The sequence below is a fragment of the Erpetoichthys calabaricus genome, chromosome 3 (assembly GCF_900747795.2).
Source record: "Erpetoichthys calabaricus chromosome 3, fErpCal1.3, whole genome shotgun sequence".
Lineage (NCBI taxonomy): Eukaryota > Metazoa > Chordata > Cladistia > Polypteriformes > Polypteridae > Erpetoichthys > Erpetoichthys calabaricus.
The window spans coordinates 138,954,303-138,971,348 of NC_041396.2; the positions used below are offsets into that span (position 1 = coordinate 138,954,303).

Here is a 17,046-nt window from a genome sequence, read left to right on the forward strand (position 1 = left end):
AATGAAGCGTCCTAACCCTTACGAAGTCCTATATAAGTTATAATTAAATAACCCTAAACTGGACTTTGCTCATTTTTTCATGTAACTTTATCTTGTATGAATGAGATCATGACTCATACATATGAGATAATATTTTGTACATATGACATGATAACTCATATTTCCAAGAAACTACCCTGTACGTACAAGTTATTATATCATACATACATAATAGGAAGTCCCCATATTTTTATTCTTCACCTTATGGTGCAGGGCTTCCATACTTTGATGAACTAAACAAACAAAATCAAAAATTCTTAAATTTCGAAAACACCTTAACGCACCATCATCTTACTCCGTGTGTGTGTGTTTCTGTTTGAATATGGAAGTTACAGCTGAATTTTTTAACATTTAACACTATTTAACATACTGTTCTTATTTCAGGAAGCCTACTGCATTGAATCACATTAATCAGAATAGTAGACTCAATGAAATAAGCGTGACTCCCAACTTGATTTGATAGGCTCCAAACAGAGATTTTTGCAATTGTGCCTTCATTACATTGATTCGAGTTTCTCATAAGCTCACTGCTTTACTTACAAGTCTTCTGGAAGGTGAAAGAGCTTGGTGAGAAACTAGTGAGCAGTGCTTGCATATTTATCACCATACACAGTATGGGACACACACCCATAAACATGTAATATTAAGGCAATGAAAGGGACACATCCTGGCCAAATAAGTATTTATATTTAACACACACACACAACAGTTATACGTTAAAAAGAAACCAATGAAGGTTAAACATGTTTTTGCTTGGTAATATGGTACACTGAGGCATCTGTGGAATAGAAAAAGTACCAGATATTCAGTTAGAAACATTTGTGAATTTCCAATAATGCCACTTTTGTCATATACACCCTTGACTACAGTTCCATTTTGAGATGTTCAATATGCTTAAATGCCCCTCCATAACTAATATGTGAGTGGGTGTCTTTAGAATAGCTATGCACTCAATTTGTTGAACATAAACACCTACATTACCAATTTTCAGATTCTGTGTTTGTTTTATTAATTTCCATAGAGCTCAATGAGAAACATTAACCATTCCAGTTCATGATACAGTTAAAATGCATGTTTAGAACAGGAACTTTACATTAAATGTTAGATAATCTGAAATCATTTAAATACAGAATTAAACACTCCACGAGTAGTGCAATGCAAAATACAGTTTCTTCACAACAGCTGCCTACTACTTCAGTTTCTGGCTTAGCTGCTTTTTGTGTGTTGTTTTCATGTTCTCCCTGTGCTTGCCTGGGATTCTTCCAACAATCTGATTGTTGCAGACTTCCCTGCCAAGGACTGGCATCCTGTCCTGGAAAAGTTCCCACGTTGTGCTCACTGCTGCCAATATGGCAGAGCACAGAGCATCAGTCAAATTAATGAGTGGAAAAGGGTCTAATGTCAAAAGGAGGAGGGGTAGGTAAACTAGATGCAAAAACAAAAAAATAAGGAGTTATCAAAATATTTACTTTTTATTGCTGGCACATTTTAATTGAAACCAAGAAAAAAAAATATACAAATTTTGCACAGATACATATTCTAACTTAGATCACCATTGATGTTACTATAAAATTAACCACCTCTGAATATGGCTGAGTTTCCATCTGTTAATTTTACATTTGATCAGGGTCAGTGTATCTTATGGTCAAGTAGTAATTTTGCTTACATTGTTACAATTTTCTGTTTGTGAATTTCCCCTTGGGATTAATAAAGTATCTATCTATCTATCTATCTATCTATCTATCTATCTATCTATCTATCTATCTATCTATCTATCTATCTATCTATCTATCTATCTATCTATCTATCTATCTATCTATCTACACGCTTTAGCATACACCCTAACAGAGTTCTAACTGATTATAAATTTTAACTGTCGAAAACATTATGAAATTATATAAATAAATGAATGTCACCATTATAACAGTCTGATAACTGATACAATTGGAAAACTACGCACAGATTAATCAGCCCAAATACATACGTCTTAACGCTACGGAGGAAAAATGTACGTCAAAGTCCATTTGTTTAATTATTCATACTCCATAAGTCACTTAAAGCTTAAACCACAAGAAATAAATTAAGTTCATTTTCGGTTTTCTTTATCCAAGTTCAAAGAGGGTGGTCTGTGATTTGGGGTTGATCAGGAGCAAAACAGGGAGCGATTGTGGCCGCAGTGCAGGAATGCTTGCTTCAACCCCAAGGGCAACGCACTCGGGTTCAAAATAGAGATATCAGTCAGTCGAACGTGCACCCTGTTAGGATGTGAGAGGAAAGTAATATTATGCTCAAAATGTGCTCGTAATTTACAAGGAAGAAAAACATTTTAATAAAATATGAATAACTGTCTAAGAAGAGTAACATTTCTGTGAAAAAAAACTGTAAGAACTACAAAACAAACGCTGATTTGGCAATGCGGGAAGCTGGAAACTTCAATGCATTGAATGCCAAGCTGACGTCTCCAAATGACAGACTCTCTGGGTCGCATCTCCGCTCATCAGCAGGCAGATTATGTGCACCTCTCGATGTGCTGAATTCATGTCACCATTTCTTAAATTTAGAATAACCGAAGTGTTGCTGTTTGGAAAGCATATCAGCAGCATAGCGAAGCTTGCTACAGTCGCCGATCTTATCACGCATGTGCAGTTTGTCGCTTGGATGACTTGTGACCAAAGTGATTTTCAAAAGGGAAGGAAAGCGGGGAGAGAAACTCGGTTGACATCTCAGTGGCCACAGCTGGGATGGATGCACCGCCAAGAAGATTCATTTAAAGATAAAACATACCACTTATGACATTTCCTCTCTTGTTGCAAATATTTGGCACGAATGTATTCAGATTTTCAACCAAAACCTAATATTAAAGGGTGCCAAAAATAACGCTTTGGACTAATTCCATTATCTAATTAACACAGCTCTCCAATACCCACTATGAAAAAAATAATGGACCCTTACACTTAACTGGTAAATGTGCACAGCGCTCTCAAAACTCCAAATCAGAAGTGAGCTACTGTATATGAAAATGCGGTTAACAGAATCATTACATACTTTCTTACCAATTTTGAAAATATCATTGCATTCTTTACAAAAAGACATTTGATAATACCAATGCTTTCATTTTTAATTCGAATAATGCGGCATTATTTGCATCAACAAAAAATGGGGCATATATTTTGAATAATATATGTGTGCTGTAAAGGTGTGTGGTTTTACTTTTGAAACCAGTAGCTTTATATATGTTAACTTTGTTTATATGACTTTTAATATAATTTTACATTCTAATAATTATTAAGGGCGTCATGATGATAGAGAGTATAGGTCTGTCTCAAGCATCTAAGCTCCTGCTCCGAATCCAGGCACAAGCACTGCGCATGGAATTTGCATGTTCTCACCCGCTGTTTGCTTCGTTTTTTTCCGATTAATTCTGCTTTACTCCAACGTGTTCGAATATGTTCTCCCGTCTAGAGTTGGTTGCACATTGGCGCTGGATGCGGGTATCATAAATTTATTAAGCGGAATCATTATTTGTGAGAAGAATACATATTATGCTTAGTTGGTTGTCAACTTTTTTAAAGGGTAATCCGTCAAAGTGAATATCATTGGTCATTGCATTAGTTAACAAAAAATCATGGCGTGATGCACAGTGGTAGCGCTGCGGTCTCACAGTGGCAGCCCTCTGCGTACCTTTTGCGACTTTTCTTCCTATAGTTTTCTCCAAGTACTGCGGTTTCCTCACAGATCTGTGGTTTCGAATACCTGCAGGACTCTACATTTCCTCAAAGCTGGTGTGGACCTGAGTGTGCTTTTACATGTCTGACGTCCTGTCCACGGTTGGCTCCTGCCCTAGTCCTGAAAGCATGTTTTCCAAAAGTGTTATGTGTTTTTTCCCACATTTCTAATTCATCCCTATTGGACTGAATGGTAACTGTAAATTGGTCATTTATTAGCAGATGCGAGTGTGGACATGAATGGTTGCTTTTGCCTTATATCTGATCCTTCCGGAATGGGCTCCGACTTTTGTCGAGCCTACCGTACAAACGTGGGCTCAGTGAATGGAGTGGATGAGAATGGACCGCTGAACAGTGTTTTGCGTATCTCTCGGCGCCAGTGACCTGGGTTTTAAATTGGTCCCGCGCCTCTTGACTCACCGGTGGGAGAAAACAAATTCACATATGATATACCGTTCGACGCGTCCTGATGACGGGTTATGCAAGACATCGACATTTTTGGGGTTCCCCCTATTTTTGGCCTCCTAGATCCAAAAAAAATCCCAATTTTCTGAACATATTTTGCACAGGAAATTATGCTTTTATGATAAAGAGTAAACCAATAGGTATCGTTAGCAAAAATGATGAGAAGGACTAAAAACTGTGCGTGTCACATCAACCAACCCCAGGGGTTCATCGCCTAATGGGATACGAGGGGCCAACTTTAGTTCTTTTCGCAAAACTTTGAAAAAACAGGGATTGGTTATATGGGCAAGTGAAGAGTCGTTTTATGTTGTTTCGAGGTTCCTGATCACCAATATTATATCTTCGATGTTTGATTCTTTACCAGTGGTCCCAACCCTAAGATGCTCTCCCAGCAGGTTAAAACTGACATAAATATAATACAATCAATAACATTTACACTTTAAACATTTAAATTGAATATGATATTTAAATATTTGACACAATATTCTTGTGTATTACGTGCTTCTGCCTCACGAATTAAATTTTCATTTCTTATGAGCACTCCGAAGACTTTTTTCTTTATTTGAAACCCTCTTTTCTCCTCATCAACAAAAGGCAGCAGGCAGGTCTCGAAGTAATTATTCCCATGATTTTGATAATGGCGCTTACTGGGCATAAATAAAGGAATGCAATGAATGTAAATAACATTCATATAGTAACACGATGATTAAATATGTAGCTGATTCTTAATCGGGATGCCTTCTGCATGCGTTTCCTTCAGTGAGGAGGAACACAATGTGCTACTATGATGACCAGCCAAACTTGGTAAGTGCGCGAGTCTGCCATGCCGGACTCCGCCTACAATTCTTTACTGTCGCTAGGGGCCCTAAATCATCATACTTAAAATAATAATAATAAGCATTAATATATATGTCTGCTCTTTACGTCCACTTATGGTAAAGCGAGCGTGTTTAATAAAACAGCCATACATCACATTGCTTCAGGGTCCTAATTCACTGCTCCTGGAAGCCGGGATTTCATTCTCGTCCTGTCATTATCTGTGTGGAGTTCACATCCTTTACATAATTGTTAATGCGCTTCTCCTGCGAGGGCGACTAGTCCACTGTACAAGAGCCCAGTGTGAGCGTGGGCACGAGTGTGTCTTATGATGTACTGGCATGGATTCCCCCCATGCGGTTCCTGCTATTTACTTGATTTCGCCGGGAGAGTTGACGAGAGAATCCAATCACGTTTGTAAATTAAAGAAGGTTACTGAAGGCCAAATATAACGGAACAGGATTAACCTTCCAACACAGAAACTTGACGTTCTGTAGAGAAGAGCGTAACGCTTAGGCTTACGGAAATAACAAATCTCCTTTATATATCATGTCTACTGAACTAATCACCGATCATTTAAATAACGGTGCAAAAGAAAAACTGCCATGCATCATTAAATAAAATGCACAAGCTAATAGTCACAGCTGTGGCATTAATTGTAATAACATTTTGACCAGTTCAATTAATTTCACGACTCTTACGCCAAAGCAAAAAAACACGCACTAAATATTTTACAGAAAACAAAAATGTAAAATATTTTACATAAATATACTTAATAACAATAATAAACCTGTCCATTTAAGTTAAAGAGGATTAGCATCATAATTTGTAAGCAAGATTCCGTAAATGCATTCTCGCCAATCAAATGCACCGCTTATGTTTCCCATTAAATGCAACCTGTGGACGTCTTGCGCGATTTCATCCCTTCCATGTTACACAAACGTTTTCTTTTTTTTTGGATAGCGGTTCTTCATGCTGGAACTCCCCTTAGTGGCTTACTGTGTGCCATAGCATCACAAAAGCATCCCCTGTACTTGTAATAGGAAGGGCATAGTGAGCGGTTCCCATGGTACTTTTGCAAAGACGCGACCGCTTGGCTGAAGCAGCATCCTGGTTTCATTTGTGTTATTAGCCGCCCGCATGTCCATAAGTGTGCGCGCAACGCTCAGTAAAGGAGCAACAAGTCCACAGTCGACAATCTGGAAACAAAAGCCGCGCACTTCTGTCCAGTCATCCAGCTGTCCGTTGAGATAGCGCTAGCTGTCCAGTGAGGCACCTCGACCTCTTTAGCAGAAGTGTCCTAAATCGGACTCCACTGTGCTGAAATGTGACGTGTCTCGGCGACAAAGAGGGGGCGTGGCTGATTGGACGGTGCAGCGGATAAGCGATGTGCTGTGCGACTCTCCCCCCTTGCTCTTCACGACCCCCCCCCCCCTCCATTTTTTATTTATTTAATTGGTCCCCCGGGAACAGGAGCAAGCGGTCTGGAGGCTGGGCCAGTTTGTAGCCGCACGCATTTAATTGGCTGACTCCACCGGAGGAGTTGCAAAACATCTCCCTGCTCAGAAAATACATATACCAAAAAGATTAAAAAAAAATACCGGGTACCCAAGCTATTAGAGAAACGCAAAGTTGAGTAGAGGCGCATATAACTTGCACAGAGCCAAGAAGTGATTTTAGAAAGGAATTACTAGTATTATTATTTTGGAAATAAACACCCTCGATCGTATTGTTTAAGTACATCCCCTTCCAGTCCTTTGCAAAATAGCCAAGAAAAAAAAAACACAAGAGAAGCATTGAACAAACCCTGGAGAGACGGGGACTGGCAAGTCCTTGCTTATCGACAGCAACTGTGCGGATTCGAATTTTGGTGTCTAACGTTTTAAAATTCCGGATAATAAGTGAAGGGCAAAAGCCAATTAATGTTTTTTTTCACAGAATAACGGCGATTCATTCAGTGGTGTCTGAGCAGCTACAAGAGGGAGCGTGAAGGAAAAGTTGCCTCTGCAGAGGCTCTAAGCACATCCTGTGGACCCCGAAACGGAACTGGTAAAGGTCCGGCCGATAGATGCCTGCGAAAATGGAAAGTTGTTCCTTTCTTTGAATGAATTTGTATCCTAACAAGGGACTTCCGTGGAATACGCAGAAGGCGATTTGGAGTTGGTGGCCACGCTGTAAAACTGGACCAGGTGCGGGGGTCAGTACGAATCTGCTTGGACGGAGCATTTTCAGGTGCAGCAACAGAAGGATCGACAACTTAAATCCACTGGCTGGAACTGGGTGGACAACTGGGGAAATCGTGATACGGATTATAGCTGGACCATTCAGAACAGAAGTGGAGTCCCACGAATCCTGACCGAGGAGCCGCTCAGTCCTAAAGCTCCCACCTGTCCGAAAGGTAACCGTAAAGAAGTGTCTTTTGAGGAAGATCTAAAGAAAGAGAAAGGCAAAAGATAGAGTAAAAGAGAAAGATATACAAAAAAGTGAACTTCGCGGTTTTTACTTAACTCTTTTAAACGCTCGTAGTAAAAAATTCAGATGTTCACTTTAAGCTCTACTAAGGAACAACGTTAAAATAAAACTATACTTGCAATCAGCCTTTTTAATAGCACAATTTCGAATCTTTCATAATTTAAAATGTTATTTTTAGTGGAATGATATAATAACTGGTATTAAATTAACGTGCCCTGGCACCTGAGATTAAGTTCTTTAATAAGTGAATTTGAAAATGAGTGTGTGAGTGAGTGAATGAATGAATTGTAGCCACATCGAGCATTAACCAACTCCGCCTGCGCTTGCCGTCGCATTTTCATTCCCTGTAAAATTCCGCAAGGGTTGCAATACAAATTAAAATTCGCCAGCGTTACTTTGAGTTATTAGCATTTCCAGATGCCAAAGTTATCAAATCCCGCACGTGAGGAAGCGTCCAGGAAGGATGCGTTGAACTGCACGGCACGCTGACCCTCAAGCTCTTGTATGCGGCGTTCGGCTCCGCTGCTTGTCCCTCGTAGCAGCTTGCAGCTGCGTTCTCGTTTCGGTCCGTCTTCTGTTCTCCAGAGTTGGCACCCTTTCTCCTCTTCATGATCTCCACGTCTGGTGCCAAGCAGAAACGACCGGGTGAAGGTTCAGTGTAATAACATAACCATCTCCTCGTATCTTCCCTGCCACGCGCTGCACTTTACGATCTCGCAAGCGCCTACTCTTGAATCCGTGCTGCAAAGCGAATCGGAAAGAAGTGACGCCTTGAAGTGTGCGGAAATTAATTAGAATAGATAGTCGGACTGAGTGCGAAATCGTGGAACTCAAACCTATCATTTCCTCCCGGCGACCACGCAGCCGGACTCGGACTCTCTCATGGTCACTGCGCGTCAGCTGAGACGTTGTTTTCTTGTGTTACTTTTTCTAGGTTATGCCAAATTGGAACTGAATATGGAGCTTTTCTGGATTTTATTATTTTCGGCTCTTCATTACAGCGTGAAAGGACAAGGAGTTTACGGTAAGAGAGATTGACTTTTGTCTTTTTGCAAAGTACACATCGTTAACCCGAAAAGCCGGTCGCTGAGGATGGGCAAAGCACCTTTCTCTCTTGTCATGTCTTTGAAGTAGCTCTGTTCAGGACAGTCCAGTGCATGTCTGGAGATACGAGCGGTGCAAGATTGGCCGTTTCAAGCGTGTTTCATTTAGCTAAAATCATAAAGCGCCTTGTATTAGTGCCAACGTGATTAGTGATCTGCCATAGGCCAGTGTGGACTCTCTGATAGGGATAGAGACAAACTGTTCATCGCTACCCGCTGAGTTATAATCTTCCTTTAGTAGAAGTGATTTGAGTTAGAGCCGCTTGAGCCTGCCAGTTCTAACCCAGGAGAAGGTGGCCTGGCTGACTTAGTACAGAATTATAGATTCCCGTGGCTTAGATTAACATAGCCATGAAATGTTAACCTGCAGTGGTAAATTCATAAGAATGACTTTTCTTTTGGTGGGTTGTATGATTGTTAGAAGAAGAAAGAGGATACAGTAGTTCTCTCAAATTGAAATGCAGTGGGGTTTCTTTTTACTGAAAAATCTGCGAGATTAGTTTAATACAAAATATATCATTGACTGAAGGGGAATATAGTACTGAGCTGACATTGGGGGTATCTGAAAAGTAAGTTAACTTATTCAGGTGAGAAGAATAGAGGGTTTAGTGTTTAAAATGTTCATCACCAGGGTAACAGAGAAGTGGCTGTTGTATTTGGTTTATGGGTCATAAACTGATATGCAGGTAATGTAACTGAAGAGCTGGTGTGGTCGTTAATTGTGCTGCTTATCATAATAACGTGCAAACAACCCAGTTTTGCAAAACTGTGCAAAATGTGTACTGAACTGGGTAAAAATGCATGAGTATAACAAATGATTGTTTAGTAAATGTTGATATAAACATTAAAGTCATAAATATTTATTAATGGAGTTGTTGCCCTAGATGGATCGATTAAGCATCACAATGTGAGTTGGTTGTCCTCTCTTGATATTTTATTGTTAAAGTGGGAATGGTTTTAAAAGTGATTTCTTATATCCCCATCTTTGCCATAATGGGTGCGGCTTGTTGTCCAGTTCATTCACCTCCCCCTTCAAGAGTCACCGTAGTTAGTTAGCCTATAACTTCCTATAATGTAGGAGTTAGTCCTTGTCACTTTGGGACAATGTGTATACAGTACTAAGAGCAATAGACCAGAGGATGGCTGCCAGCTCTCTCAGAGGGTTTCTCTCACTATACACAGTATGTATGCATATACACAGTCTATTAATGTCAAAATGTTTCTTCTGCAATCTGCTTGCACTTTTCCCTAGAATATTAATACTAGACTGACTGCTGGTGGCATCGCTAAAAAACGTTTTCCTACAGTTTCAGTACAATTTAGACCTGGGCAATCAGTAGCTCATTTGTAAACGTTGCCTTTCCACTGATAATTTGCACCCACTTAAGGATGCGAAAAGCAGACATAGTCTGAAGAATGTCTCATTTGTAGCTGGACTGGCAGGTAGCAAAAATGTAAAATCTGTACATAAAAATTATATAAGGACAGTCAAACCTCGAGGTACAACACATGCTTACAGGATTTCTTTTCCAGTTTGGCCTTTCACAAGCTAAGGTGTCCTCTTCATTGCAAAACATTAACTTACAAGGAGTGATGAGAATGCCCGTCTCCAGAGGTAATTGACAGGGAAACAAGCCGCATTTCTCTTTTTATTTCAAATAAAGGCGATTTCCTTTCCTAATACTTTTATAATGAAGATCCGTTATCCAGTTCCTTTACTCTGCTTTATAAGTGACTTTTTTTTAATATCCTGTCCTCAAGTGAATCAATCTGCCATCATGTTTTATAGTATGTGGCATAGTCAGCATTATCACAATATAGTTTACAAAGCTATTAGAAACTTTTTTATTATTTGATATATTAAACAATGATCATACCAGGTGTAGATAGTATTAGAAAGGGCAATGTTAGAAAGTATATATCAAAGATGCAGGTTAAGAGAAAGAAAGACAGTTAAGTGAACCATTTTCAAGAAATCACATTAAGAATATAATGGAGAAGATAACGGTCTTTAGCTTTGATTGAAATCTTGGAGCAGAAAGAGGTCCATGAACTGACACAGAAAGAAAGAATTAATATATGAAGAGGACAACCATTTTAAGCAACATTATTCTTAAGGGTCAAAGTAATTCAGAAGTGCCAACCACTTTTGTTGAACATTGGCTTTAACAGGAATGAAATGGGCACAGCCAAATTTAGATAATGTATTGCCATTTTAGGGGCGTACTGTCTTTTAGTTGTGACAATAATGAATGAAGCCAAATAGTACCTGAAAAAGAGTGGGTCAGTACACTTAACCCTTCAGAAGGTTATTCATGAGACTACTTTTAGCCCACTATTACAGTTCTGTCGAAGCAGTAATGGCAAGCAATTTGTAAGAAAATTTGTAAAAATACAAGTATGTTATAATCAGTATTATAACAATGGATTTGGGAATATTATGTTATAATCAATAACTAGATGCTATTCCTAGTGCTTTTTCTAATCTTAACCACAATTTTAATTAATTATTTAACAGCTTTTGTATATACACATCTCCTTCCACTTTCCGGATCCACTTATTCAGTACATGACTATAAAGAATTGCTGCAGTGAGCACTTTTTTCCCACAACCACTCCTTGTGAAAGCTTTACCTGCGAAGAATTTACATAATGCTACCCAGAATGCATAATTTCTATATCAGCTAATGTGTGGTAGAACACACCTTTGTGCACTGCCCACTTTCAGTGGTACAACAAACCAAAAAAGGTAGAAAGGCCTGTCAGTCTCGCCTCAACTTCTATTCTTGTTAAATGAGTGTTGGTAGCAGCTAGGTGTTATTTGCTAAAACTGATTAAACAGATAAAAGGCATTCAAATACAAATGCCTACATTATGATTATGAAGTACAGCAGGTCTATCAGCATAGACAAACAAAAGCTACCGAGAGTTAGAGTACAAAGAATCAGATGAGATCTGCAGCTTTATAGGTAATATGTGAGGCTTGTAATGATTATTTAAAAGTCTTTTAAGTACGGATTTATAACTGAGCACTTTACGATTCAATACAAAATTATTATGTAGTAAAATAAATATGCTCATTGCACATGTAATAATGTTACATAGCATACACAAATGACTCTTAAGTTTGCAAAGATATGCATCTTCTGAATGGCACACTTCACAGTCCTTAGAGCCCAAGGGAAATCTTGGCATCTGCTTGTAGGTTCTGTTAGGGGGCTTCTTTTGAGGAGGTTTATAAACATTCTTCTACGTTAGAGTTGTCCTGTTATGTTGACCATGTTTGTGCCAGCTTGTGACAGGTTGGCATTTCTGCCAGGATGGATCCCTTGTCCTGAGCCCACTAGTTTTTTATTAGGCCACCATAGATAGGACTAAGCAGAAGCTCTATTTATTGAACATTTTTTACCCATTCAGCACTCCTTTAGAAGCTAATATAGCTCAGAACTTTTAGAAGGAGGACTAAGATGACACATTATATCCTGTACATGTATTTCACAGAATGTATTATTGTACATTGGATTTCACATTGTAAAGTCTATGGAGGTAATTTATTTTTCATGTTTTGGCTTAACATTTCTTTTGTCATTTTGTTTCCTAATAAAACAAAAACTTTTACAGATAAACATTTTTTTTCCTTTGGGCTTCCTTAACTGTATCAACAAATCAGGCCCAAGATAGACAGCTGGCTGCCCCAGCCCACCTACTGAAGTACTTTCGGGCTGCCGTGCTGTCGTCTGTTTCTTCAGGATGCACATCTTCCTGTTGCTTGTGTCTTAAATTTAACATGAACTTGAGACACATTTTTTTCCAAAGATATGTTTAAAGTGAGGAAGGCCATCTGATCCATTAGAGCTTGTCAGTCTGCTCAAGGCAAATCCTTCTTCATCTTGTAGCCCTGGGGCACCTCTTGTCATTTCTTGAAATCTCCTAGAGTGTCCGTCAACACTTGTGTGACTTGGAATCAATCTCCTTATCTGTGGCGTGTGCTGCACTGGAAAAGTGCTGAAATCCAGCCATAGCCCAGGGTGACATTATCTGTACCATTAAATCATTAATCAGCCAAGTTTTATCTCTAATCTGTGGTCTTCTGAATTGGAATTCATTTCAGAGGTAGATATCACAATAAGGTTGTAGATGGACTCCTGATCATTGTGCCTGTTCAGAATGACTTTAGAGGCTATTGTGGACCTCAGTGCGAAGAAAGATTTTCTCCAATATTTATCAATCAAAAGCCCTTCGAAGGCATTACTTTGTTTTTAGTAACATTTCAGCTGCTGAACACAGTAAATATTGATGTGAATACCAAGAAACACTCATTATACCAGCTGTCTACTTGTTTAAAAGAAGCTGTGAAATTTGGCACATTTCCAGAGAGTACACAAAATAGGTATGGTAGAATTTAATGCATTCAGAAATGTTGTTTGCTATCCATCCATTTTTCCAGTCAGGAGCTGAAGCCCATCCTACAAACACATGGAGCATGGAAGGAGTCAACCCAGGATGAGACATCAGTTATTTGCAGTGTATACTTATTCACTTTAATACCATAAAATCTTTGGGCTTATTGTAGGAAAGCAGACTGCCCCGATAAAACACATTCAGTCAAATTAATACGTAGAAGGTTTTTTGGGTCTTTAAGGCACAGCTGCATTAACCACCTTGCTGTCCTAAACTCACCACTGATTGTGGTGGTGGCATATGCATTAATTTAGAAGGGAGAAAAAGAATGATGTTCAAAATGTAATAATCATAGTAAAATGTTTCATAACCTTTCGAAAGTAATTTGCATGTACAGAAATGTGCAAAATTGAGTACCTGATTATTCTGGGACTGCTGAGCTATGCTCAGTCAGGAAGAAGCAATACAGAGATATCTGCAGCTTTTGTGAAAAATTACTGAAAACGTAAATTCTGAATAAAGTTATTAATTTCTCTTAAAGTCTTTGGGTTAGTGTTATAAGTTTAAAGTTGTGGTCATCAAATGTCAAAAAAAGGTGCATACCGAGGGGCTTGTTAAAGAAGTGTGTGAGCCTGATTCAAGCAAGCACCTCATGGTGTTAACCACCCTGACAATGTGGAGCCCATTACAGTAGTAGTTTATCTGACTATAAACAAAATACTGCCAGAGTGGACACTCAGCATGTCTGTTTCACTCTGAGGAAACCTTGAAATTGTCAAAAGTACTGGAGGCAAAAGGTGATGAGTCAGTGTTTGAGGACAAACAAGGCAAAGCTTGTCGTGTTCCTTTAACTGTGAGGACATTTTCTGGGTGTAGTTAGTACTATGGTTACTATGTGACAAGCCTTGGCTGTGACTTTCAGCCTAAGACCTTGTGTGTTCTCCTCTACTCCAGTGAGCTTAACATTAGGGCCGATCAGGGCTGTAATTGTAGGGCAGAATGAATGAAAGATGTGTTGGACTGGAAACAGGAAAGGGACAGATAGAGAAATAGGCAAAGAGTGTAGCACAGTAACATCTTTAAACAGAACACTTGTTTTGTTTTATATATCGCGTAGGCATATCAATTGCAAAACACTGGCTATAAACTGTGAAAATACTGGCTTTATTGTGATTTTATGCTCCTAATGTAGGTGCAGTTCACCTCTCTATATAAAGATGATCAAATCTTTATATACATTTTATAGTGTAAGCAAAATGCAGTACAATATTATTTTTTTTAATTTCTGGAATCTGACTAAAATAAAATACTTAAGTGAATTCTTGTATATAACTGTGTAGTGTCATGGTAATCCATAGAATATTAAACACTTCAGAATGGCTGAATTGCACATAGTTGCTAGTATTAGTCATAGAAAATCAGTCATGCATACAGATTGTCCTGAACGTCACTCCTCCTTTGAATTAATGTGTTCACTTGTGTTGGTAATTGTTACAAGCAAGCCCCTTTAAAAATAATTAGTAGAGTTTTATGGTTTTTTTTTTTTTGCTAAATTTCCCTTTGGGGCGAATAAAGTAGTATTTATCTACCTATCCATGATAAAATATGCTGTACCTATGATCAAGATGTAAGACATCACCTATATCTTTTAGATAGACTTGGCAAACTCTGGATCCAGTGAAAACAAGGTGAATTCATAACCTGTGTATAAAATGTGATTGTGTTAACCTTAATCAGCTTACTGATATAGTATCGATACTTACGTAGCCTAAATTTATAGTAATGGTTAATGCTTTATGGATAGGGTGGCACCATTGCAAACTGGTAGCGCTGCTGCCTTACGATAAGGAAGCCAGGCTTCATGTCACAGGTCCTTCTTGCATGGAGTTTGCATGTTCTCCCCATGACTTTGTGGGTCTCCATTGGCTGGTCTGTTTTTCATTTTATTTTTATTTTTTTATATCTCCTTTTCATATAACTTTTGGGGTCAGAGCACAGGATCAGCCATTGTACAGTACCCCTGGAGAAGTATTCAGGTTAAGGGGCTTCCTAAAGTGCCCAATGGAGTAGGATCCTTTCTGACACCAATGGGACTTGAACTGGCAATCTTCCAGATACCAGCCCAGATCCTGAGCCTCAGAGTCACCACTCTGCTAAACTCCATTTAATCCTATTTTGCAAAGGCATGCAGGGTAGGTGAATTGGTGATGCTAAATTGGCCCTGGAATAGACTGGCACCCAGTCCAGGGTTCGTTTCTGCCTTGTGAACTATGCTAGACGGGATAGGATGCATCCATCACCCCCCCCCCCCCGCCCCCCCCCCACCACCACTTGGTGACGTGGTCTGGACTAAGTGGGTTAGAAAATGGCTTGGCCTGCTTTGAAGGTAAAGTTTATGAGGTAGGACAACCCACAGTTAATCAAGTGAATCTAGTGAAACCTTCTCTAGTTATTTTGATCAAGAGGGCTTTTTTTTCAGCATTGAAGGATAAAACACTCATATTCACTTATCCTTTCTTTAATCAATAGCATGACTGTTCAAATGATTGAAGCATAGTGTTAAAGGATCTAAGTGTAATTCTAAAGGTATCCACTGTTAGACTTGTCTGGCTGTTGCCTGTTGGTGGGGCTGCTGACTCCATGTTTCCCAGGAGATTGTGATTCATTCTGCAAAATCAGTTGTGCTACTTTTAACTTGCAAGGAAAGTATGGAAAACACTTTTGATTGTAAATGTGTCTAAAAACTCATATATAAGTTATTATTAGTAATCAAGGTGAATGACCACTCCAGCATTCCTTGTAAACTGCTGTTATTCGAGGGTGGCCTGATTGGCAAAGATTACCGGGACAATGATGCCACCGGGGTGGCATATAATAGGGGTGAAGCCCAAGGGACAGGAAGCATAAAAATAAAAATCCAGGAGCAATATCAAAAGCCACCAAGGGTTATATGCTTGGAACGAGTTCACCACTAGTTTAGAAATTAATTAATTGATGATGTCTATCAAAAAAGCTAGTATTTTTCTGTAAACTTGTACAAGTATGCATGGCAAATTAGGGTCTTACAGTCAATGTGTTGAAAGTGAATAACAGCTGTCCTTGAATACATAGCATAAATATGTGGTTGCCAATGGAAAGGCTGTGAAGCACTAAGGAGAACAAGGCATATACAGTGTTTCATCAGAAAGTTTATCATGTAGAAAGATTCATACCCACTTAAATATTCTGTAAGAGCTATCAAAGCACATATGCTGCATGGCCTCAGTTACAATAGGAATGACATACATTTTGTCCAGCTAATTTTGTGATTTTGCATTTACTGTTTGTGGAATAATTTGCAGAAACAAAAATAAAGATTTGGGCATTGGCCCCCTATATTGTCTGGAAGAGTAGTCAAAAAAGACTGAAACTGGTCTTGTAAGCTGTAAAACAACAAAAAGACAAGTGATAAATGAAGAGACTAAGAATTTATATTGAAGGAAGTGGGATGAGGTCATCAAGGCCGGATGGAAGTTAGGTCATCAAGGCGGGACAGAAGTGAGGTCATCAAGTTGAGACAGAAGTGAGATCATCAGATTGGGACGGAAGTGAGGTCATCTGGAAGGGAGTAAAGTTACTTAATCTTCCGTAGTTCTGTGGAAATTAAAGAGAGAAGGCATTAGTACACTTTACTAACCCTTTTCCTGATATTTTCACGCACTGGCTGTCCCCTAATTGCACGTGTGTGACATGTTAAAAGCAAATACTATTACCAAACTTTGATTATCGATTTACTGGTAATTCAGACCCATCCCTGTTGTCTACTGTCTAAGTGCTTTATTCATCAAGAAGTAAACTATCCAAGGACCATGTATTAGCACACAAGCCAAACACAGCTTCTAAAAGATCATTTTAAGTCCTCATGGAATACTCTCTTGCCAGTAGCTCACCAAATCAAGAGCTGGGAAGTGAACTGTGAGTACAGCAAGGGAGGCCAGAAGAGGAAAAAAAAGTGAAGAATCTGGGTGTCGAGAAGATCATCTGTT

General features: G+C 39.0%; 1 protein-coding gene across 1 annotated transcript in view; it reads left to right on the top strand.

The window, feature by feature from the left end:
* Window positions 1-5,992: 5,992 nt before the first annotated feature.
* The window catches only part of LOC114642389 (MAM domain-containing glycosylphosphatidylinositol anchor protein 1), an 828,760-nt gene continuing 817,706 nt past the window's right edge, over window positions 5,993-17,046 (top strand). The window contains exons 1-2 of the mRNA XM_051924713.1: window positions 5,993-7,443; window positions 8,452-8,541. Of these exons, the coding sequence (XP_051780673.1) occupies window positions 8,475-8,541 (67 nt within the window). The 5' untranslated portion in view covers window positions 5,993-7,443; window positions 8,452-8,474. The remainder of the gene's footprint in view (window positions 7,444-8,451; window positions 8,542-17,046) is intronic.